The sequence below is a fragment of the Phragmites australis genome, chromosome 7 (assembly GCF_958298935.1).
Source record: "Phragmites australis chromosome 7, lpPhrAust1.1, whole genome shotgun sequence".
Classification (NCBI taxonomy): domain Eukaryota; kingdom Viridiplantae; phylum Streptophyta; class Magnoliopsida; order Poales; family Poaceae; genus Phragmites; species Phragmites australis.
In genome coordinates, this window is record NC_084927.1 from 34,061,861 (window position 1) to 34,086,405 (window position 24,545).

Here is a 24,545-nt window from a genome sequence, read left to right on the forward strand (position 1 = left end):
TTTGGTCTAAAAAGGTAACAACTCTGGGCAAATAATGAAAATCCAACTACAAAGCAGCCCCCGGCAGGGAACAACATATGGGCAGTGATTAGATGTATGTTACAACTTACAGATCAATAACGCGGGCCGCGTAACAAGTCCAAAGATAAAAATTTCTATAGGGCTATTGACCTCCGATTATGCTCCGGAGGTCAGTGCCGCGATTATTGCATCGTGCTCTACCTATAATTTTTTTGCTCTAAATCACCTAATCCCGTGGTTTCTAAACCTTACTGCTTCAGGCATAAACTCCCTTCGTGTCAGAACATCTTCCACAGGCAGGTCAAAATCAAACGGCGGATGCAAAAAATCCTGACCTATAATTCAAGCTTACTCCGGTTTTCCCTGCTTTCTCCCGAATGGTCGGACCGCCGGTGTTTCAAAGCCAGATGAGTGGCCTTTGCTATCATGTATCGGAACAATTCTCAACGGGTGAGCTTCAGTATTGAAGACCCACTCATCAAAGGATACCACTGACGGAGGGGAGAAAAGCAAGTAGAGGTATTTGAGCGTCTCTGCTAGGAAGAAGCTCTGCATCATGTTATCTTTTTCACCAGTGTTCACCTGGAGACCGAAACGTTTCAACAATAGTTGTCAGACAAGTATTCTTGAGAAGAAATTAAACGATATAAGTTATCAGGAAAACCTACATCTTTCAGTCCCACATATCCAGATTCTATGCGGGAGTTCTTCTCAAATGCCTGGAATATGTCCCACCCCCAATCTTGATATGTTTTGTTCCCGGTCAAGCGCCATAGGTACATAAGTGATTCAACAGTCTCCGGTCTCAGGATATTCCAGGATGTGCCCACACTCATATCCTACGGTCAGTGAGAAAATACCATTTAGAATTTATGGTATATGGTACAAGATTATTAGAAAGATGAAATTAAGGGCTGCCATACTACCTGTCCACCATGGAAAAAATAGTTTTCTCCAGCCAACTTCGTGGGAGTTGTTTGGTAGAAATTATAACAGGTCCTAGCAAGCTATAACATGAATTGAACGGAAAAAATGAAGTCAGATCAGCAAACAGGGGAAAAAACCATATTGTTCTTAAGGTAACATGCAAAGACCTTGAATACAAAAATGAGGAATGCCTAGATAATTTACCTCTTTTGCAAGATTCATAATTTGTTCAGATTTTTCAGGACCATAACCAGATGCTCCTAATGCCAGCATACCAGGAGCAAAGCAAGCAAGTTCATCCATCTGTGTAAGTCGCAAGCTGAACTAGTCAGAACCTTAGAGAGAGAATGTGCGACAAGCTTTAGCAAGCAGCCTGCTAACAACAGCCAACTGAATGGTGATACATTACCTTGTCAGACAATGAACCACCATTCTTCTCACAAATGTAGTGGTAATTAGAGGCTGTAGTTTTCCTGGTCAAGCTTATTAGACCTTCCATTGACGTTTCCCACATTTGTCTGAGTTAAGCAACATGAAAGGATATGTTTTCCATGTTAGAATGACAAAATTGCAAAGGGTATTTGACAAGTTGTGAAACTAGGCTGATAATAGGCTCAAACCTGTAATGTTTTACATGCTCAGTTTTATTCCCCTGGATCCAGACCTTGAGCAAGTATTCATAGAAGCTGAACCAAAAATGGCAGTTGGTTTTATTTTTTAAAAATATGGGAAAATTAGCAACTAAGTTCTGCAATAGAAAACTTAGCGATGATCCAATAAGATAGAGAAAAGACTTGCTTAAAGATTTGTAAGCATTTAAATGATGTAGTATCAGACTACCAGTGCTAAATGATAGACCACAACAGTTACAGGACGGAAATAATTTCGTTGAAATACAAAAGTATGAAAAACATTACCTATCTCCCATAGCACCAAATGTGATAGTTGAGTACGAAGCAGTCCCTGAATGAGGATTTATATAAATAGGAAGTAAACCATCACTGGGATATATCTTCTGAAGCTGTGTGATGACATTCTCCGCCTAAAATTATATTTTATCAACTCAAATGAGCCTAAACACTAAGAAAAATTGAGCAGAAGAAAGACACTCAGACAGGATCTAAATGGTAATGATGCTAATACAGGGCATTTTACTACCAAAAATAGCAGCCAATCAGTTGATAATTGACCCATTTAGAAGCCAATAAAGGTGATATTTTCCTTATTATCAGGTAGAGATAAGACAATATACCTACCCTAATCTAATTCTAACATTTCCATGCATCTGGATCAAGATACATTCACAAGTTTGCAGGAAAACACTCATAATGAGGAACGCTACATTCTTCAAGGCCTTCCATAACTATGTAGGTGTTAGCAATCACACAGAGTGAATTATTCCTTCAGTAATGATTAGATATACTTAAATAAATAACAGAAGCAGACATCACCAAAATTAGTTGGAGCGAGCAAAGCATCTAACACAAAAAAAATGCAAAGTATGTTCGGCACAGAAGTAGCCACACTAAATTTACCCATACACAAAACTAGGATGTCTGAAAATGAGTAAACAGTAACAGAACCTTCTGCTGATACTTGGGATCACCGGTCCTTAGTGACAAAGCTATAAATTCAAGTTGCTCTGTACCAGAATCTGCAAGGATACTATTACCCTGCAGAAACAATAAAGCATATACAATTTATTCTTTGTCATATGAAGGGACGAAAATAGTTTCAGATGAGATATGTTTCTAAAAATAGCTAATGTAGCAATTCTCAATGGTGAATGGTTGTCTAAAATTTAGTGGTCAGTAGCATGTGATGAGATGGAAATCAAAGCCTTGGTATAAATTCAAACCACAAAACAAACAATGAAAGTTTGCACAACAAAGCGGCATCGGATGATCTGAATAAAGTTAATACTTAATACAGCTAATTGTGAGCTACTCCATGTTTAAGAAGGATTTTGCAATGCAAAGTGTCTACTTAGAGGAAAATAGAACATCTGTGACTCACATTGGTCCAGCCAGGATTATGGGCTCGTCCATGAGCTAGGTTTATTCTATTATAAGGGATGCCAGATGGTGTATCCCAAGCAGGTAATAGTCGATCCGCAATATTTTTAGCCTTGCCGAGAAATATTTTGTCACCAGACAGATCGTATGCACTTAGGAGACCTCCAACAACCCTGAATATAAACAAAAACAAAATATTAGACAGCCTAACTGTAGTTACATTTACTATTAAAATCGTAATGGTGACACGCCTACATAACATTGGCCTTTGCAGTCAAATATCTGCAAAGAACAAACTAAGTTGAGGAGATAAAATACTATAATAAAGGTAAACCTTATAATGCAACCTTATGGTCGTTTCAAAAACACTTGCATCATAATCCTTGTCAAAGTCTAATGACTCTGCCACCCAGCTGTTATCATGAAATAGATATTTGTCAGATCAGGAGTATAAAAAAAAACAGAACAAGGTAGTCAAATGATTATAAGAAATAGTACCATGTGGAAATTGAAAGATAAAAGCAAATAAGAGTTTCATAACAGAAAGTGCAAAAGACTTAATAGACTCATAAAGGTTGTTTGTCACATGGAACAGATGAAAATGATGGAAACCCCAAGAAATATAAAGTAAATAATTGGTTATATATTCCTCTATAATAGGGGGACATGGTGACACACTCATGTCATGGATATTACACATAAGTGCACCCAATAAGCTGGCTTTCTAAATTCAGGGAATTTAAGATAAAAAGACAGACAGCATTGGTCTAATCTGCATAACTGAATATTCATATAAGCAAGTTAAAATCAAATGTTAATTCGCTTTTCTGGCAAAATGAAAGCAAGAGAGAAAGAATTCTGAAAAAACTCTAGATTATGAAAAGCAAGTGGAACTCACTCTCTGGCTTTCTGAAATTCATCTTTCAGGCCCATTATATACAGTGTATCAAGTGAATCGACAAGGGTTGCTCCAAGACCACCAAAGCTGTTGATACCATCCTTTGATTGTGGCTGAGAATTGGGGTGAGCAAAGCAACAGGAAAAAGGCATCTTAGACCTACAATAAGTTAAAAAAAAAATGCAAAACAAACTACGGGTCAGAATGATTAACACAAACCTGAAGCTCATCCATTCCCCAGGCATACTTCACATAGGAATTCCAAGCATGAAGCATCGCCTCTTTAACCTTTTCTCGCCTTTCATTATTAATAGGATCGATTTCTACAAGATTTTTTGTGGACATTTTGTCACTTATTGGATTTTCATCCAGATGAACTCCAGCCTTTCTTAACTACAGAAGAGACAGTAAGAAAATTGAATAATGAGATTTTCATGGGAAAAAACCTGGGCTAAATAGACCAGTAAACCCACATGACAATTCAAACAAAACTTGGAATTTTAATTACCTGGTCATGCAACCGATTTATTTCGTCATCCAGTTTGGAAATCTCAGACTGAAAATGAAGAAAGAAGAAGATTAATATTGGAAACAAGCATGAAAAATGCAAGTATACATAAAAAATATGAATTGTCTCGGTATGAAGGAAGTAAAGGTATATCAACATATTTTCCTGAATCAAAATTAGAGAGAGAAAAGGTGAGCTCAAAGATCATAAGAAATACAGGCTTCACAATAACAGTGGCTCCTAAAATCTCAAACATATATTTATCAAAACTTTCATAACTCTACAGTTTTCAGTCAGCGTGCTACAAATCGAAGCAACAAAGATGCGTTTCCCGGTAAAAGATTCCAACCAGAAGCCAGTTATCTGAATCTACACCTTTCAATAATACCAAAACATAGCAACCTCGAGCTTTCGGCTGAAATAAAGAGAAACTGTTCACACTCTCCACCTTCACCCTACAACCCGAGAGACATCGAAGCTCATCAAAATTTTCAATACAGCCGTACACTTCCTGCTAACCCCAGAATTGAGAAGACCCAAACTTCTTCGCCAAATTACAGTCGAAGTTGGGAGAGAAATCCAAGCTGAACCAAACTACGTTAAAAAATATAGATCCTAGTTCCACCGCTGCCGCTAATTAACATCTTACAAGATTGAAATAAAAATTCTTAAACAAGCAGCCAAATCCTGAACATAATATCCCAAATGAATCCAATACACCAAAGCCTACTCCCAACCATTCCGATTCCTTCAACTGCCGCGGTAAGTTCCAGCCACAATCACATGTTCTCATTTATCCAGATCCAGCGACAAATCGAAATCGAAATCCAGTTAAAGGCGCGAAAGGAGCTAATCAGATCCCGGCCACTACAATCTTCAACCCAGATCGAGGGGAACTCCCGAGGCGAGGGGGGCGCACCTCGTACTCGCGGACGAGCGACTGGCGGTCCCAGAAGGCGAAGGTGGCGGCGACGAAGACGAAGAAGAGGAGGGCGAGGCGCTTGGGCCGCTTGAGGTAATACGCGGGGTTCACGTACCGCCACGCCCCCAACGACGAGGACGACGACCGGCGAGCCATGGAGGCCGCCTCCGGCGGGTAGATCGCCGGGATCCAAGCTCGTCGCCGCCTCCGGCGAGGTCCACGGCGATTCGCGCGTGCGCTCGAGCGTCCCCGCGTCGAATGTGTTTTGTTCGTCTCTGTTTCGGCCGGGCCGGGGTCATCGGCAGAGGGGCCTACCAGTAAATATACACTTGAACCTTAGTACTTTATTACTCTCGTTTTTTAACAAAGTACATGAATTAATGATCTTTCCTTTTTCTGAGAAATTTAGTGTTTTTTCTTAGAAAATGATTTTCGGGAGAAAATTTAAAACTGAAGGACATGGTGTATCAACAGTGAGTTTGGCTTGGGAAAGAAATGTTGTTCAACATGCTATATTGCTTCGGCACACTGTTTGTTTGGTTCTAGGAATGCAACGGATGAATCCATCTTTACAACCCCTATCTTTTCTCCTTATAAACGCCTGTTTAATAAAAAAACGAGTTTAGTAAAAAAAAAAAGAGGAATGAGATAACTTTGCCAGAATAACGTCATGCTGTACTACCCATGAGTTTGCGGAAATATCAGCCATTCACCTCGTCATTTGTCTTCGTCCTCTATTTTATGCAGCGCTGCAGACCATGTGGAGATATTTTTTATTTATATATACTTTTTTGGAGTTAGTAAAAATGTACGTCTACTTTGAAAATTTAGAGGTCTATATGTTAGTTGATGGTTTGACTGACACGAGTTGAGACTAATTAAATAGTTTTTCAAAAATAGACTGACAGTAACATATTCTATCACTCATTTAATATGTCACTCATTCAACGAATAATACAAGTAGATCTATAAATTTTAAGATATATATATATTTTAAATATATATATAAATAAAAAATTTTGTGGTAAGAAGGGTCAAGTGCAACGAGCTTGTCGGATGGATCATGTTTGCCGTGGCGGTCGGGATTCGATTCCGGTGCCTGGTCAACGCCCAAAACTCAGGCCAAAGCAATAAAGCGTACCGCTCCCCGAGTTGCTAATTCGCGGGCGCAACACGCCAACACGCGTGTTGCGATCGCACCCAAACCGCAGTGCCGCGGTGGTGCGTGGCGACCTAATTCCTGCGCTAACTCCGTCGCCGTACCGAGCTGGTGGCGCGGCACTTCACGTCACGGCCGGCCGCGGTGCGCGAGGCACTGTCGAGCGGTTCGCGAAGCTCTCCCCGAGACCGAGAGCAAGCGCGCAGTTCGCGAAGCGCGGCCACACGCCCACACCCACACGACAGGCGCGCGGCTGACCGGGGACGGTCGATATCGAGGCAGGCGGCATGCAGGCCGCGGCGTTCGTCCACTTGCCTGGGACCGCACGCGGCCTTGGCCTGAAATCTGAAGACGCCCGCGTGCGCCGGCGGCCAGGCGTGAGACGATTCCTGCAGTGCACCCGCGACCGCGAGCAAGGAAGCATCCATGTGAAGAGACCACGTGCGTGCACGCTGCCGTCAGTGCGATGGCCGCCTACCCCACAACAAGAGCGAGCTGCTCTCTGTACACCGAGTCACCGAGGTGATGGCGCGCAGACCGTCGTGCCGTGCTTACTGAGAACCCAAATTATGTCACCTATAATTTGTTGGCATAACTAAAATTTATGAGTTTTAATTAAAAAACAGTTTTTTTAAAGTTATTTATAACTTATGATAAAAGTTATAGATTTTTACAATAATTTTTTAAATTATTAGCGCATCAATTTTTTTTAAAAAGCTATTATCGAGAATTAGTCACTGACAATGATTTAAGATGTATCAGTTGACAATGATTTAAGGTGTATCAGTTGACAAACGCATGATCAACGTCTTGAATGGTTGTGTATCGACTAGAATTTAACACCAAGGGTTATCCAAGTTCAGACCTACTAAAGAATAACAGCTTACGTTATGTATATTTTGTTATGTATATTCTCTGAACTGATTACATATGAGATATTCTCCTCTAATCCTAGACCCATTCTCTTTTGTATATACAAGAAAATAAAAACGTATAAGTGGATCATTTTTTAAGACCCATAACTAACTAGATATTGTCTTCTCAGGTCATCACCATGTGAAACACGTGCTACAACTTGCGTCGGTGATACTGCGGGACCCATCCTATCCCCATAGAAGCCTCTACTTTTATTTTACCTCGATAGCTCCGCATATTCCCTTGCCATGAGTCGAACCTTAGCTGTCAAGCCCTTCAGTCCCAGCCCTTGGTGAGCCCACTTGCGAACTCGTCCACTTGGTTGGTTGTTTTGTATACCCTGTTCCATCCATCGTACGGCGCTAAATCAGTCCGCAAAACCTCACTTCGTATCATTTAATGCTACGGGAAAAAGCACTGACCATCTGCGCCAGCCACGACCTTATTTGCTAAAGGAAGGTGCATCATGAAGAAAAAACACTTGAGTAAAAATCAATAAATACGATTAGACATGTTATGTATTACAAAGAGACTAGTCGCGCAAGTCTCACGCAGGTTGAGCAAGCTTTGATCTGGTCGCATAATAGGTTAGGGTTCAGAAAATATCTCCCATTTGTCGCTATACCTCTTATAGGTCCGTTAGCTAAGACGTACTCTTATTCAATACTTTGACAACTACTTTTAGTCAGCTTATCAATTTTTAGTTTATTTTATTAAAAATTAATTTTTTTTAACTTTTAAAAAACCAATAATAAACTAGTTTGTCCATTTTAACTTATAGTTCTTAATAAGTAGAATAATAAGTTGTAACAAATAAAACCATGTCTTCGGGTTATTGACCCGTGAGGCTGTGACCCTTGGAGTCAAGATGTCGTGCGTATGTGTGTGAAGTGAAGTACGCAGTACGATGGGATGCCACTTCAAAGTCAGTCAGTACGTGCAGTTGCAGCAGCTCCGCTGTCATGACCAATGGACCACCTAATAACGTGCCGACTACGCTGAATTCGGCACCCAAGAACTCTCCCCTGTAGTGGTTCAATGGCTGCACGCGCGTGCGCATGCCATCTGGTCCGCGCATTGCTTGAAAAAAACAGCGGTGCGGTGGCAGATCTTCCTTGCTTTTGATGATTGGTCCTTCAGTCTTGCTATCCTCTTTAACACGTCATGTTCGTCCACCCGATCCACCAGCCCAGCTCCTCGCCGAACAGCACTGCAGCGAGCGCGACACGTCCACCTGCCGTACGTTACAATTCCAAGGAACCCGCAAGGCGGGCGCCAGGACGCCATCGGCGGGTCATGGATCGCTAGCGAGTAGCGACGCCACGGGCCCGCGGCAGCCAAACCGAGCCAGGCGGCCTTCGGTGGTTCAGAGGCTTCATCATCAAACTTGAAAGAGTAGACATCTCTGTCCGGTTTGACTCATGACTGCTGCCAGGACCGTGCACCGGCAACGCCGTCTGCAAGCAACCTGGCAACTCTAGTATAGTGGTCTGGACTGCGTCGCAACATTGGCTGCAACGCCCATGTAGTGCTGCGTCACGCAGTCGATCAACCAAAACACGGCTGCAGAGCAGAACCCTTGGGGTGCATCATGACACGTTTATCCAACACATCGCCGTTGTTGTTAGGCATAAGAGCAGAACTCGTCTTTGCTCTCGATTGGCAAAACAAGAGAACTAGGACGACGCTACGAATGACTACGGCGATGCTAGGAGCAGGTATATTTAGAATTTTTTAATAATTATATTGGAAAATTATAAAATAATATTTAAAATGATAAAATTACTATAATAAAAACCTATCAGCACACGGAGTACCGACTAAAGACCTATCAGCACCTCACGTGTCGATTTCCTATGTGGCAATGGTCTCGAGACCTGTCGACACTCTACATACCGACATGCGGTGGACTTGTTGAATGGGGGTGCCAAGTTAGCTTTCGAAGTACCCCGACGTCGATACGCGAAGTGCCGACAGGTCCCACATCCCTGCTCTATTTATTCCAATACGTCGCCTATTTGTCTTCCCCACGCCACGCACACATAGACCTTGAGCGCGAGCAGCGAGCAACGATGGCGCAGCGAACGAAGGTGGGCACGGGCGCGGCAATGAGCAACGGGACGGCGAGCGGAGACGGGGCGGCCACCACCGGGGCAGGGTGGGCCGGTAGCGCCGCGAGCGGAGGCGTCGGCTGGTGAAGGTATAATTTATTTTGTTTTTCTTTAGAAAAAATAGGTAATAGTAGAAAATTTAGGAAAATATTAGAAAATCAGAAGCAAATTAGTTAGAAAATATTAAAAATATATAGCACAGTTAGGAAACTAGTTAGAGTATAGTAGAAAATTTAGGAAAATTAGGAAATTAATTAGAAAAACAGTAGAAAATGTAGTATATTTAGAAAATAGTTAGAGTATATTAAAAAGTTAGTTAGGGTACAGTAGAAAATATAGTATAGTTAGGCAATGAGTTATAGTATAGTAGAAATTTTAGCAAAATAAGATATGAAATTTAGAATAGAGTAAGAGGTTGCTAGTTGACCCCGATTGATCTCTTTCGACGCGGATAAGAAAAAAGGAGAATCGGAAAGAGGTCTACGAAGACTTTTGAGAAAACGTCAACGTTTGCTGGCTTATTTGGCAAAGAAAAATAGACTGACGAATTAGATGCTCCAGCAGTAGTTCCAGTTCCCCAAGGGAAACAAAAAGGGAAAGTCTTATGGTTCAGAAATTAGCAATAGGTACATAGTATAGTATAGTTAGTTAGGAAATTTAGAAGAGTCAGAAATGTTCGGATATTTCGATAATAAGTTCTTTAATGTTTTCAAATTTATAGATTTAGAATAGTTTGATGTTGTATTGTTATGAATATGTCGATAGTACAATCAACAAAGATATGAATAGATGAACATATTTCTCATTGATCTAGGAATTGTACAATAGAAATGTTATGGATTTTTGCAACATCGTATTTAGAATGGTAGGAAAAAATTAGATTGGTTTGAAATTTGGAGTATGAAAATTTAGAATAGAGCATAATAGAAAATTTAGCTCTAAAGTATATATAATTCAGATTTTTTTCAATAGTTCAAAAAAGAGTATAGTTAGGTACACAGTTTAGAGTAGAATAGTTTGAGGTAGATTTTGAATGTACATTGTTTAGGCAATTGATGCAGTTCAAAAATATTTACAATTGTTACACAATTTAGCTAGATTTTTTTAATAGTAAAATAATTTAGAGTTATAATTTTGCTTTAAATAGATAGATAATTTATGTAGTTAATTTTTTCCAATTTAGGAAATTGAAATAGTTTGAAGTTGAATTGGTGGTATATATATGTAGTAGAAATATTCTGTAGATGTAGTATATTTAGAATTGAAATGGAGTAGTTTTTTGGCAGCATTAGATTTACAATGGTAAGAGTGTGAATATAAAGTGTATAGTAGTGGTGATATTTGATGGTTATGTAGAATACAAATATTGATGTTAAATAATTTTTGTTGTTGTAGATGTTATATGATCATTACAATTTTTTAAACTGACGGAGTATAGTATGATTGTTGAATTAGGGATGTCAATTTTAGTGGGGTTTAGGGTTTTTTATGGCTCTAGATATATCATACATTGTGACAGTTTGGTACATTTAAGTAACTTTCAGTATGCAGACACATGATTGAATAGTTTGGGAGAGATGAGATGGACCGAAGTATTAGGTTGATTATATAAATCTGATGCAAGTTAGTCCGACACAGGTCTTGGGCATCAGGATGAAACTCATGGAATATGCTCTTTCACTGATCCCCAGTTTCAAATCTATGATGAAGTATGCCAAGCATCAAAAGCAACCAAAAATACTGCAGAAATGCAGCAGAAAATATACAAAAGTGCACAAAGCAGCAATTGGCAAGCTATCTCATCAGAAGCCACTTCATTTCAAGGGCATTGGTTTTCTTGATCAGACTAGAAAGTATTGAGGCCTTCTCAGACCTATCAAGAATGAGAAAGAACTTCTGATATTTCTGGCATACACAAATGCAAATAGCTGCATTAGCTACCTGTTCTCGGTTGCAGCTAGACGATCAAGTGCATCATTGATCTCCTTCATCGTCAATCCACCAGAAGTCATACCTTGCTCCGTTGCAGAACCTAAGTAGCAACCGAAACATAACTTAGGCAGAAGTCTGAAAAATAGCAGGCAGGATAGCTGCCCATGAACCACAGCAACCAAGATGGCACGTCGATCAAGCAATCTAGCAATACTCTTTTTGAACCGAACCAGCATTTTTATCACAAACTGCACCCATCCAATCGGAAGGAACCAAACAGAGACCAAGACAGCTTCCACTTACTGACGCAGAGGAACATTATTGACACATGGTGTGCACCAAACCACAATGATCGATGGTAGCTCACCCCAAAAGAGAAATACCGAGCATGCACATATGGACATGTTAAGACAAGATGCCAAGCACACAACTCAAAGGAGCAAACCTGACTCTAATCCTCGGATGCTAGAGCCTATGCTGTTTGCCAGATTCATACGCACAGCTAAGTCGAAACCTAAACACAAATTAAGTTGCAAAGTAGCAACTGAACCAAGTTCACATTGTCATCCCACAAGGGTGAGGTAGCATGGATTAGAGAGAGAGAGAGAGAGAGAGAGAGAGAGAGAGAGAGAGAGAGAGAGAGAGAGAGAGAGAGAGAGAGGACGGAAAGTGCGGTTGCGGTGCCACCGTACCTCAGCGGCGACGAGCGCGAAGTTACCGGCGTTGCGGCCACCCCCGCTACGGCGCCAGTTGGTGAGCCGGACGGCGTCGGGGGACTCCTTGGCGATGCTGAGGGCTTCGACGAGCGCGGCGGTGAGGGCTGCCTCCTTGAGCCCGTAGGAGCCGCGCTCGCGGTCGAGCCCCGGGAGGACGAAACGGAGCGCGCTGAATTAATCGTCCCCGCCGCTGGACCGGTAGGCTCGGTCGAGGAACACGCGGAGGCGGCCGCGCTTCTTCTCCACCACCACCCCCCCCCCCCCCTTTGTCACGCGACATGGCCTGGAACATCGCCATCAGGAGGCCGAACCGCACCGTCGCCGCCATCGCCGGCGGTCGGAAGTCGAAGGTCAAACCGAACGTGCGATTTCCTTAAAAAAAAGGTAAATTTTACAGAACTACATATATTAGAATAAAATTATCATGTGACTGCAAGGACGGGTACATTCGTTAAATTAATAGTTCTGCGATAGAATTTATAGTTTTACTTAAAAAATCGATGATAAATTTGTAGTTTTATGCTATTATTGTTTAAATATGTAATTTTACGATTTACGATAATTTTACTAAAATATCTACAGTTTTATGAGCTCTCAGACGACCGTTTTATAAGCTAGCTGCTGCTATGAGACTGCAAGCGAGGCTTAGTCATCATGGTAACGGGACTAATAACAGTTGATATATAATCTATAGTTTTGTGATAAAATCGGCACTCCGTAGTTTTATAAAAATTATTATTTAAATCTATAATTTTATGATAATTTTGTTAAATATATATAGTTTTATGATAATTTTATTAAAGTATATGTAGTTTTATAAAATTACTTAAAAAAAAAGGAAAAAGTGAACTTGTAAAAACAAAGTAATGTCCGGATCGAGGAATTTAGTATTACAACAATTACAAATTTACAATTGATAAATTGGATTCAGGGGTTAAGGTCCCTTACTTCTTTGGGCCCACTTATTTTAGATATAGTTTTTAATCTGAAATTTATAATTATTTTTTATATCTAAACGGATTTAAATGGAAAAGTTTTTAATTATAAAGTTATAGATATTATCGATAGGTATAATTTCATATAAAGATCGAGTAAACATAACTGAACATTTGTGGTAATATACTTGAGCGAACCGATTTTCGAAATGTTCTATCACAATTAAACTCAATATATCAAATTTCAGCTTGTGGAACAAGCTAATTTAAGGGATGACTATCTGATGATTAAGTTGTGCAACATTCTGGCAATATTGTTATGTAACAGGAATGTAATTTGTGTACGTGTGGTGGTCAGATTGGGAAGTGTGGCCGAAAGGGTATGCAATGTGGGTTTTACATCTGGGTTGGGGTGGAAACGAGGGCAGCAAGCAGTACATTTTGATCTTTTCTCTAGAGAATTTGCAGGCCACCAGTTTTTCGCAGGTTGTCTTGTGAGAGTTTGAAAACACTCGAGCTGTTAGGCAGGATCAAGTAGTGCTTTTAGGTTGGTTAGTTACTACTTATGGCACCAGCCCAAACATCTTACCACAATGATTCAAACTCACAGAATGATTCAAAATGAATTCTCGATTTTCCTTGCTTGATCATGCCTCGGATTTTCATTGCTGGAAGATCAATGTTAATAGGATGATGGTCTTCGTAGTGATTCTGCTGTTAGTAGTGTGCGGGTTCTACTTCTTAGGTTACAATAGAAAACCGCTACTAACTTGACGTGAAGTAAACAATGAAGTAGAACTTGCACAGAATTCAGAAACAGTGCGAGTAATCGGGCTACAAGAACATCTGAACTCGGTTCTTACCTTCAAACATAACCATGGTAATAATCATGTTACGCAAGTATTCAGAGCTCATAGCTGGAAATAGAAAAAAAAGGGGAAAAAGAGAAAAGGGATAAAACACCTTGAAAAAAGACTATACAACCCAATCCCAGCTTAACCACCCTCAACCTGCCATAATCACACCCACCATTTGCAGATTTCTCTCAATTCTAAAATTCCACGAAACAAATCTGAAGTCGAAAGATTTAATAAGCACTTTTTTTCCAGCACCCAGCTTTGCTAAACTGGTATGACATCGACATTTGAGGTATCTTCACATCTCAGGACTAGTCCGTCAAGGTTTGTTGGGAGGACGCACTTGGCCCACTGGCAACCAGTCGAGATAGGCTCCGATGGAGGAACTATCATCAGCACGTTGTCATTCCTTTGGACAACCCCCATCACACTCACAGTGCTGCCTTCCTTAATGTATCTACAGGTAAAAGATAAATTACATGTAATAGTTCGCTAATATCGTTTGGTCTATCTTTGAGGTAAAAGGAAATAGTTTCTAGCTTGTGCATTCCAGGTGCAAACCAACAGGGAGAAAAGGAGTACCCTTCTTTTAGGCGCATTATCCGATCATCGCTTGAAAGGTTTCTTTCCCTTAGCCATCTCAAAAATTCAGGGGACATATCCTTGTTGTCAGGATTGATGTCAATTACAACAGATTCATCAACATACGGGGTCATCCGTGCACCATATCCTGTTTTCACCAATGCTCGAAGCCCAGATTGAAAATCTGAGATGTAGAAATCTACCGCATGTCGCTGCCATAGTTGCAGGGAAATGTCAGAGGTCAAGGTCTGTTAAATATCAACATAACTGCAGTTTTGTTTTCCAATGAAGCTTTTAAACTATGACATTTACTATTTCCTTTTCATGAAAACACTCACCTCCATTGAACGTAAACCCCAGGTAAAACGGCGATGCTTGGTGTTGGCCGCTTTGGAATCCCAGCCCCTGTACTCATACAAGCTAGTAGAAGTGTACACGCATCTTGGGACTCTTTGGAATGAGGACTCAAGGGGTAAATTACCACAAGTAACAACCTGTGAATATTCACATACTCGTTATTACTGAATGCTAAATGATAGGAGAAATAACACTATTTGGAAGTGAAGTATCCTTTCAGGTATTTGGAAATGAATGCTAAATAACATGCAGCATGCAGTGAACATACAGGTGAATTTCTTCTCCTAAAATAGAACGAATTGTTCTCTCTGTGGAACTGAAGTTATTACAAGCTTTTAATTTGCCAGGCCCATTTGACTCGGAATAATAAATAAAAATGCCACAGTCTGCTGATATATTGCTAAATTATGTGCTGGTATAGAGGACAAAGATTACTTATTTGACAGAATAAAAAACATGCAAGGATTGTAAGAGGATTAATGCAGAATGTGTTACATGTGTCCAGCCAAACATGAACAATTTAATCATGTTTCAGGATAGTGTTATTTGCCAAGAGTGCAATAAAACTAACATATAGGATGAATATAAGACACCGCACATGAATCGATTGAAGAAAGCAAATGAGAACAAATCAAACAATATAGTCAGAAATTTACATACCCCTGTAACCTTTACATACTGTCCATCTTTGGCAGTCCTGAGATCAGCATCAGGATAGCGATTAACAAACCCAATTGAGCCTCTCCTTCCCCAGCAAGCATTCCAGATCAAAAGTGCAGCAACAAAACCAAATATCACCACAACAACTATCAGCAAAATTGCATTGTGAACAGCACCAAGAATGAAGCCACCTGCTATGAAACCCATCACAAAGAGCAGAATCACAGCCCAGAGTATTGGCTTCGGAAAGCTTCCCTGAATTGAGTAACCATCTTCAGTGTTGAGATTAGTAACAGCTGGATTGTGAGCAAAGGAAGAGGCTCGCATTTTCATGGATGCAGCAGAATCAAGTGGCCCAGATACTTTTCTCTGAGCACCAGACGAATTTAGTGGCCCTGAGATAGGCCCAGATGTGATGAGCCCAGTTGTTGGAAGCACAGGAGGGAGGGGGCCGGAATTCTGGCGAGCCATTGAGGTCACTCCCCCAGACTGGGGACCAGATGACCTCTTTGTTGGTTCTCCGTGCTTATTAAGCGGTCCAGAGTTTGATTTTGTTCTGGCTGATCCACCAGCGCCAGGAACTGAAGATGAAAGAGAACCAGAGTAGTTGGACCGACCACCGGCATTGGAGACAGGCCCAGAGTTTGAAGCAGCACCTCCAAATGAAGTATTCCTTGAAGGTGTGTTGCCTAGAGGACCAGATTTTCTGGACTTTTCAACATGGAGATCAAACATCTTCCCCAGCTCTCCAGATTTCTTGATGTCACCACCAGTATATGGCATAGCAGTGGAGCAAATGGTTGGGGCCTTTTCCTTAGGTTGCTCAGGTCGGCCAGAAACATACAGGCCATTGCTCAGCTGATGTGATGGAAACCTTGAACCCATACTCTGAACCAGTAGAATCAACTATATCTCAGAGTTGTCCAATCGCAAGTGCAGTGTAATCAAGTGAGGCTATATTTGGGTCTTGACATGCATAGCTGCCCTTCTCGCAGTAAAACGCACACCTCGCATCAGGTCCTGAAAAAAAATCGAACCAATGCATGTCAGATAAACTTACGGCACTATGTGATCAGGAAATAATCATCTTAGAAAAATAGCATGCAGATAAGAGAAAATCAATGATGGTAGGAATCCCGCAAAAAATGAAAACAGATTATTAAATGCCAAGAAGATTTTAGTTGAAAGGTATCTAACACACCATACTGCATCAACTACTATACAGTGGGATCTTTATTATGAATTGACGCAACTTTCTTGCATAGCAAAAGTATGAGCTAATTAAAAATTTACAGTTTGATGCTTCAGACAAAGCAAGAAAAGAATTAGAATCCATACCGATTCTTCAAATCAAAGATGGTGCAGCAAAACAAATTCACGGAACAGATGCAAACATTTCTTACATCTATTGCTACAGATATTCACTAACTTTTTAACAATTCCATTTGTGGCAACAGAATGAAAAGTTTCTGGAAAAAAAAAACTTGTCCCTTAACAAATACGAACTAATCACTTGATTATTCAATTTCCCCCCTCTAAATCAACAGTACCACATTCCGGCACACAAATTATTTTACAATTAAGGGTCATTGAATGTGATATAGAAAAGGAAATGAATAATCTAAGCAGGGCAAAATCATATGTTTGACCAAACCTAACTCTCGCAGTGGTAACTAAAGAAAACATGCACTGAGGGAAATATGTCACATTATTGGCCCTATTACAAGTTTAGGCTGTCAAACTTTGTAGCGCTGAATGCTTTGCCAGAATAAAGTAATGCTCCATATTACTCAGATAAAGCTACAGACAAACCCCGAAATCATGCAGACCTTATGGAGACGTTGTAACACCCCCAAATTTCACATATTAAATAATATAGAACATGTTAAACAATTGTTGCTTCTTGAGCGTAATAGGCCGTTAGCAGGTTAATTACCTATACCCTAATCCTCTTGGTGACATTATTAAGCCACACCTGCCAAGCCAGGTAGCAGCCGCCGGTTCCCTTTCCTCTTATTCTCGGCGAGCGTGTGCAGCCAGGCAATATCACATCGCACCACGCCACGCATCTACCCATGTCCATCCAACCTTCGTGCTGCATGGCGCTGCTGCTCTCATGGCTGGCCAGAGCTGCCGCATGATGGCCTAGGTGTTGCGCTGCATGATGCTGTTTCTCACCCCTACACGAGTGCTGCTCCTGCATACTGCTGTGTTATTCCGGAAGTGCAAGAGAAGAAAGGACACAGCAGATCAGAGAACTGCAAGGCAAAGAAGAGAAGAACAAAGGAGGGAATGACATCGATTTTTAATCCTTGAATTACTCCTCCAATTGAGGTATAACCTAGTTCGGCAGATCCCCATATTAATTCCCGTTTTAGCTAGGGGCATGTTTACCAATCACTTCCTGATTTTCATACCCGGGTGTTGTAAGATTGTTGGCAATCCCTGGTGGTCTGTTCGGGAAGCAGAGTGGGTTGTACATCAATTGGAATTTGAGGCCATTGGAGGCTTTATCTAAGTGCGATATGTACACAAAAGTAATAAATAATTAGCTAATCTTCCTATAAAGCCAAAGAACGTGAATTTTTCATTTGGTAGATTAGGAGCTACAACATCTTTGATTCTGCTGTTGTGCTAACGGCAGCAGGAGGGTGCTGCCGTGGTTTTGGCCGATCAAACCATCAAAACAGACAGATTAGGTTTACCTCTAATTACCAAAGTTGTGGATTGTAGATTAGTTCTGCAGAATATCCTTGCTGTAGTTATTTGCAATATTTATATCCTTTCCATGACAGCTCTGATATCTAAAAAGTAGGGTGTCTGGTTTTGGACATCACTGTTTCTGGAGGTGTCTCCTGTGTCAACTCTTCGTAAGGTCTAAAGTATGGTCAAACATAAGTCGAGACCCTGCACTTTTTCTAAAATTATGGTAATTGTTTTATTTGGAGTTATAGGTTGAGAGTTTTTCTTTCAGGAAGATCGTAATACGATTTGTGGCAGAGGAGGGGGGGGGGGGGGAGTGTGTTAAAGCATAGGGTTGCATATTGTACTATTTATATGCACTTGATATCTATTGAGTTATTGTACCATGGATATATCAGGTTCTAGTACTTCCCATTGTGTATTGGCTTTGTTGTCTAGTGGCTCGTCACGGTGAAAAGCAAGTAACTTAGCGGTGGATGCTTTTTGTTATGGATCTCTCATACCTTGCATGTTTTTATAATTAAAATGTGAGACATTTCAACCATAAACCTCATTCGGAATGTGTGTATTCATGAATTAAGGAATTTTGTGTTTCATGAAGTGCCATTGTGGTCATGACACGAATTGATATCTTGTCTTGCCTCAATGAGTTTTTGGTGTGGTTCCGGTTGCACTTGGAGTGGCTCTCGATATGCTTGTTATTATTCAGTGTGTATGTGGAGTGTGGTTTGGCTTAATGGTGCGGTTTAGCATATTGGTGTGGCTTATGGCATATTGGTGTGTCCAGTGGCAGATGCAGAGGAACCATGTGGGTGGGGGGGGGGGGGCTTAATCCACCTCTCTGCCCTTCTTCTTCCTCTTCCTCCTCTTCTTCTCACTCTCTCATTTCTTCTTCCTCTTCCTCATCCATTACAAAAAAATTGTTGGGAGGCTCACAGGGGGCTTCCATTGGTTGCGAAGGAGTAGGGGGCTAGAGCCCCGCCCCTGGGTGTGTCTATGGCTTAACGGTGCGTTGTCGCTTATTAGTGCATCATGTTGCATCCATGCTATTGCATATGCATACATATGGAGAAAAAGGCCAGGTTGTCGCAATTAGCTGCAACCTCGTACCAGTACTATGGCGTGAAAGGCACCGAAGAAGGCACAATAAGAGAAGGCGTCAACGGCGCCTAGGGAAGAGAGGAAAAAAGGGACGGGTGTGGCAGGAAAAGTGAGAAAGGACAAAGGCTCGACCAAGGATGTTGAAGAGGTGGAAGGAGAGATACGAGAATAGAAGGGACGGGATTCATCAAAGTTAACATCCCAAGATATGCGCATTCGGCGAGCAACATGATCCCAACACCTATAACCCTTATGTTTAGCATTGTAACCAAGAAAGACCCTCAACAAATTGAGTGGTCAGTTTGGTACGTTCACAGAGGGCAAGAAGAACGTAACAAACAGCCAAAAAGACGAAGAGAAGAGTAGTCTGGAAGTCATCCACATAGACGCTAAAAAAGAATCCCACCCTTCAGAGCAGAGAAGGGTTGCATATTGACCAAGTATGTAGCGGTGGAGACCGTCTCAGCCTAAAAATAAGGTGGAACAGAAGATGCAAGCATAAGGGCACGAGCAATCTCAAGGAGATGACGAGACTTGTGCTCAGCAACACCAGGAGACCAGGCAATGCCACAATCTCCTGCTGAGTGTCAGTTGAAAAGGTAGTTGAGGACATAGCCGAGGTAGAAGCACTAGAGGAACATCGAAGATGCTTCTTCCGGTAGCAGTTCGCCTCAACATGGCTCTCCTTGCTGCAATAGGTGCAGCGATGTAGGTGCAGCGAGGGCAACCACCACTTGAAGAGGTCGCAGATGGCGAAGGAGTCGCACAAGGAGCAGAAGACAGTGTAGACGAAGATGTTGGCACAACAGGTGTACGAGCAACCAACACTGAAGGAAGTGGCAGCGGTCCAAAACCACACAGATGAGTCTCCTCCGAGCGCAGCTCCGTAAGAGCCTCCACAAGCGTGACATGAGGATGTCGTGCAAGCAACTAAACCCGACGCTGCTCAAACTCCGGACAAAAGTGAGTCAGGAACTCATAGAGGCATAAAAATCACGCTCAGCACGTAGATCCAAGCAGCACTGACAAAAGTGGCAACCAACAACACAAAGAGACTCCAGCTAACACCGCACATCCGACATCTGAGCATAGGACAAATCAATTGTGGCATCACCTTGCTAAAGAGACCGCTCCTAGCGAATAACTAATAGATATAGAGCGTCTCCATATGGCTCATAGGTTTGACGAAGATGAGTCCACATCTGAAAGGCACTAGAACTCAACAATCTCAGAAGAAAACCTATTTTGCTCCACAAACACTAGCAATCAGAATAGATGTTGCACGAGCATCATCAGCAATCCATGAGCGCAATCAGACAACCGATCACGATACTGCTCCAAAGCTTCCTGATAGGCGGAGACTGCCTTCTCATAAGCAGTTGTGGAGGTGTAAATAGTTGCTTTATCTCCTTTGTCAACGGATGGGTGAACAGACTTCGTCGAAAGCTCAGGGGAAGGCAGACAAGGAACATCGCCACATAGAACGCCCCCAAAGATGAAGCTCACACATATGGACGCGCATATGTTGTGCAAAGTCTCGGTAGTTGGCACCACCAAAGATCACCGAGCACAGAGGAACAGAAACGGTGCTCGATGACATCCTGAAGCGAGAGCGCAAAAGAGAGCGACAGTCGACGGCGAGAGCGCAAAAGAAGCGGCATGCAACAACAAGAGTACGACAAGTGATGGCGAGTGCAAAGGGGAGCGGCGATCGACGACAAGAGCGCAAAGAAAGCAGCGAGATGCTGCAATTTTTTTTTGCTGCTGCTCACACACATGTTTCTTCACAGACCAAGTGACACATGAGGACTAGAAGCACTAGTAAGGCAAGCGACCAGAGGCGGAGGACGGTGCACATTAGGGCAGAGGGCCAACAAGCCGGGCGACATGATGGTGAGCGGCGTCAGGTGGCCGAGCGAGCGGGCCAGGTGGCATGGTGACGAGCGACGTCGAGCAGGAGCGGTTGGCCGACCGGAGCAAGCGGGCGGTGGAGCTTCGGGCAAGCGCCCGAGCGAGGCAGGCGACCGGCGAGCGTCCGAGAGAGGCGGCTAACGAGGGCGCAGGAGGCCAGCGCAACAGAACCCGGGGTGGGTGAGGAAGCGCGGAAAGCCAGCGTCCAATTGAAGCAGGGAAATCTAGATGCGGTGGATCGATTGGAGCCGATCCAAGGCAAGCACGTCCCTTGGCGACGCGGATCAGGCAGACAAGCGGATTGGGAACGACGTCGGAGCGCACCGGAACGGCAAGGGAGCGTCGGGCAGACGAGCGGATCGAGGGCAGAACGGGAAGAATCCGACGAATTTACTATAGATGTGTGAAGTTGCAACACGCAAGGAGAAGAGGAACCCTAACCCTAATTTTGGCTCCGTATACTATGTTACAAATAGCAACTTGTATTCCCTGAAGGCCCTGGGCCATAGTATATATACACATGTATATGTGACAATATGCAAGAAACCCCTTATAGTCTGGGGATATTACACTGAGCAATATATGTATCTAACACATATGAGCTTGGACGATGTGGAGCATTATAACCTGTCCAAAGAGCTCTTGGTGTTCATAGCATACATGCATTTTGCATCATTGCAATGCCATTGGATTGGTGTTAAAAGGTGTGGTATGTTTTGGGGTTGGCTTACTTGATTTATTTAAAAATCTAACAACCAACTCAATGTTGGGGTATGATTGTTTCATAATCATTGCTTGCTAAGATTTTATATCTCACCTCTCTACTTCCATTACAGGTTTAGATGTCCGAGACATGCATATGGGAGGGGGTACATGGAGCACATACACATATTCACATATTCACTAGTTTATTATCATGTAATTGCACCAGCCAAATTAAGAGATTAACAAAGTGTTTATCAATTTAATACTTGCTAGAATTTTAGTTATATTTGAGATATAGTGTTGCGTAGTGGGTATTAGTAGCATCCCGGGGCCGTGGAGGGCTGGGGTGTTACAGACGTCTCCCTTGAAACACTGACCAGTGACCACACCCAAGCAAATATATAAAAATCTCCAAAGTTTTGAGACAGGTGATAGCATCATTAGGAAGAAGTGCATGTCCCACGCAAAGTGAAATATGTTTTCCAATGATTTACCCAACAGCGTACCCTCAAAATGTACTGCAATTTGGCACCGACACTGTCAGATCTTAGGTGAAGCTTAAAGTTTCAGCAAAGAACTCGCACTCATACTTGCCTGACATAATAATTTACTGCCCCGACTATTGATTAGAATGCCATTTAGCATCCAACTCAAATATGAACAAAGTAAAATAGTCAGATGGGTAAGTAAACTGAAAAGAAAAAGGATCTGTCAGCAGGGGTTGAGTTGAAGCTCCCAAAAAAATTGGAAAATTAAGCCGCTACCAGCACTCCACCACGCAGCAAACAAATCCGCAACAAACTGCATTCCATCCCAGAAAGAAAGATTTGAATTTTATGTTCACAGCTATAATATCCTTACCAACAAACGAAGAAATCAAAACAAGTCCGGCTGAAATTGGACTCCACCCCAGTCCAGGGAGCGGACGAGAACAACGAGTAAGCCTACGGGAAAAGGAAGGGGCGCAGCTGCGGCAGCAGGACGCCCGGATCTGTACCGATGCGCGGTCGGCGGTTGAAGGAATGGCAGCCTCTGGACTCGGTTGGTGGGTGGCGAACCGAACACACGATGTGGCTCCAGCGCAGATCCAAGCCCTGGCAACGACGAATCTCTCAAAATCTCACGCGTTCTAGCTCCACCGACACAATGAAACCCCGAGAGCCGCATTGCCACTCCCGCGGATTGGTCTCTATCGCCCCCCTAGATCCCAAGAACCGCTAAAGCAGCCACCTTTCGATGCAAGAACACTCCCAGGGAAACAAGAGCGAACGGGCTGAGGCGAGGGAAAACATCTCTGCGTACCTCGAGAAAATGGCAAGCACGTTGTTGTCCCGCCTAGTTTGCCTTCTTCACTTTTTCTCCTGGTGAGCCCTGTTCGTGCGGTGTCAGAATGAGGAGGTGGAGAAGGGACGAGGGGAGAGCAAGCGCATAGCAGAGGAGAGAGAATAAAGGCGGAGGTGGAGACGGGGGAGAGAGAATAATGCAGAGGAAGGATGAGAGAGAAGGGTGGAGTGGGCACACCTTTCAGCTTCTCTGCTACAACAGTCAGTCTCTTCTTCCACTCCATGATCTTCTCTCTCCTCTCACAACGCTGCCATCATTACTGTAATGGAAGGAAATTCTATAGCACTTTTTATTGAAGCCCTTTGAGACTCTAATATTCCGGGCGCGAAATGACCGTAATGCCCTTGGGACTGTGCTTCGCTCTAAAGAAACCTTTCCCTGCAGGAGCATACGATCTTGTAAAGGCAAAAGACAAAAAAAAAAAAAATGAAATGTCGTGCGTGCGTGGGTGTATACAATTTTCTAGATATCTTCTCGTGATTTCTATCGAGTCAAAAGGCAGGTGTAGTTGATCCTAGACTTGTAGTGGCTGCCTTCTACTCCATATATATTTGATAATGTTAATTTATTAGGTCACACTAACATATATATTCACACTCTATAAATTTTACAAGTTTTAACATATTCAATCAATCTTCACCGTCCACCTAAATTAATCAAATGATCACCATATAAAAATAAATCCGTTCCTTATTTCAAAAATACATTTATTATTTTATTATTTGAATTCCATATATAGATATCTAATATTTATCTTTCATGTATTCCAAAAATACATTCAATTTTCTATTATTTATCTTCCATTCCTAAACATCTAATATATTCCTTCTATACCCAGACGTCTAGATTCTACACATGTGAAACATGTGTGTAGTTGCTAGTTTAGAAAATGATTGTGATGATAAATGTTGTAGTTGTTATTCACACTGTGTGATCTGTTTTGTGCCTATTATTCTAGTTAATGGAGTAGTTATCATCTTTTCTATCTTCTTCTCTCTTCCATTACCTAGTTTTTCTTCTGGAAACAGAATATAGCTTTTTTCAAAACTCTCGATTTTCATCTATGCGAGGTATATATATGAGTTGTTATTTCTTTCTTTTTTTTTGCGATGAGTTGGTTTATTTTTCTTTTTTAATGTTACACATATTTTGTGTTTGCTCTTTGAGTTGAAAGCTATACCTTTTGTATCAATTTCTCTTCCCTCTAAAACAAAAGTAATATCAGCTCCTCTTTCAGGAAGAACTAAAAAATTCAAGATCTTTTTG

At 42.0% G+C, this 24,545-nt stretch overlaps 2 protein-coding genes and 2 long non-coding RNA genes across 7 annotated transcripts; 1 reads left to right on the plus strand and 3 right to left on the minus strand.

Moving 5' to 3' along the window:
• LOC133924924 (mannosyl-oligosaccharide 1,2-alpha-mannosidase MNS1-like) lies at positions 1-5,594 on the minus strand. The gene is made up of 14 exons (XM_062370663.1): positions 5,289-5,594; positions 4,370-4,417; positions 4,081-4,254; positions 3,862-3,974; positions 3,311-3,376; positions 2,965-3,136; positions 2,532-2,621; positions 1,866-1,990; positions 1,569-1,634; positions 1,358-1,466; positions 1,153-1,251; positions 948-1,028; positions 690-860; positions 1-603 (listed from the first exon to the last, which is right to left on the minus strand). The coding sequence occupies exons 1-14, from the start codon at positions 5,445-5,447 to the stop codon at positions 370-372; spliced, it is 1,707 nt and encodes a 568-aa protein (XP_062226647.1). The 5' UTR covers positions 5,448-5,594; the 3' UTR covers positions 1-369.
• Positions 5,595-11,130: 5,536 nt separating this feature from the next.
• On the minus strand, positions 11,131-12,549 carry LOC133924926 (uncharacterized). The gene is made up of 3 exons (XR_009910860.1): positions 12,101-12,549; positions 11,418-11,508; positions 11,131-11,349 (listed from the first exon to the last, which is right to left on the minus strand). It is a non-coding gene; the product is annotated as an uncharacterized LOC133924926 (long non-coding RNA).
• Positions 12,550-13,894: 1,345 nt separating this feature from the next.
• On the minus strand, positions 13,895-23,537 carry LOC133924925 (uncharacterized membrane protein At1g16860-like). Of its 4 annotated transcripts, XM_062370668.1 has the most exons (7): positions 23,457-23,537; positions 23,238-23,306; positions 17,452-17,712; positions 15,516-16,535; positions 14,837-14,992; positions 14,499-14,710; positions 13,895-14,373 (listed from the first exon to the last, which is right to left on the minus strand). In XM_062370668.1, exons 4-7 carry the CDS (start codon positions 16,398-16,400, stop codon positions 14,181-14,183), a joined length of 1,446 nt encoding a protein of 481 aa, XP_062226652.1. In that variant the 5' UTR covers positions 16,401-16,535; positions 17,452-17,712; positions 23,238-23,306; positions 23,457-23,537; the 3' UTR covers positions 13,895-14,180. The 4 variants fall into 4 exon arrangements, with proteins under 4 accessions (XP_062226652.1, XP_062226649.1, XP_062226650.1 ...); XM_062370665.1 differs by lacking the exon at positions 17,452-17,712; XM_062370666.1 differs by lacking the exon at positions 23,457-23,537 and having other exon boundaries at positions 23,238-23,446.
• On the plus strand, positions 17,708-22,362 carry LOC133924927 (uncharacterized). The gene is made up of 2 exons (XR_009910861.1): positions 17,708-17,849; positions 22,067-22,362. It is a non-coding gene; the product is annotated as an uncharacterized LOC133924927 (long non-coding RNA).
• Positions 23,538-24,545: the final 1,008 nt, after the last annotated feature.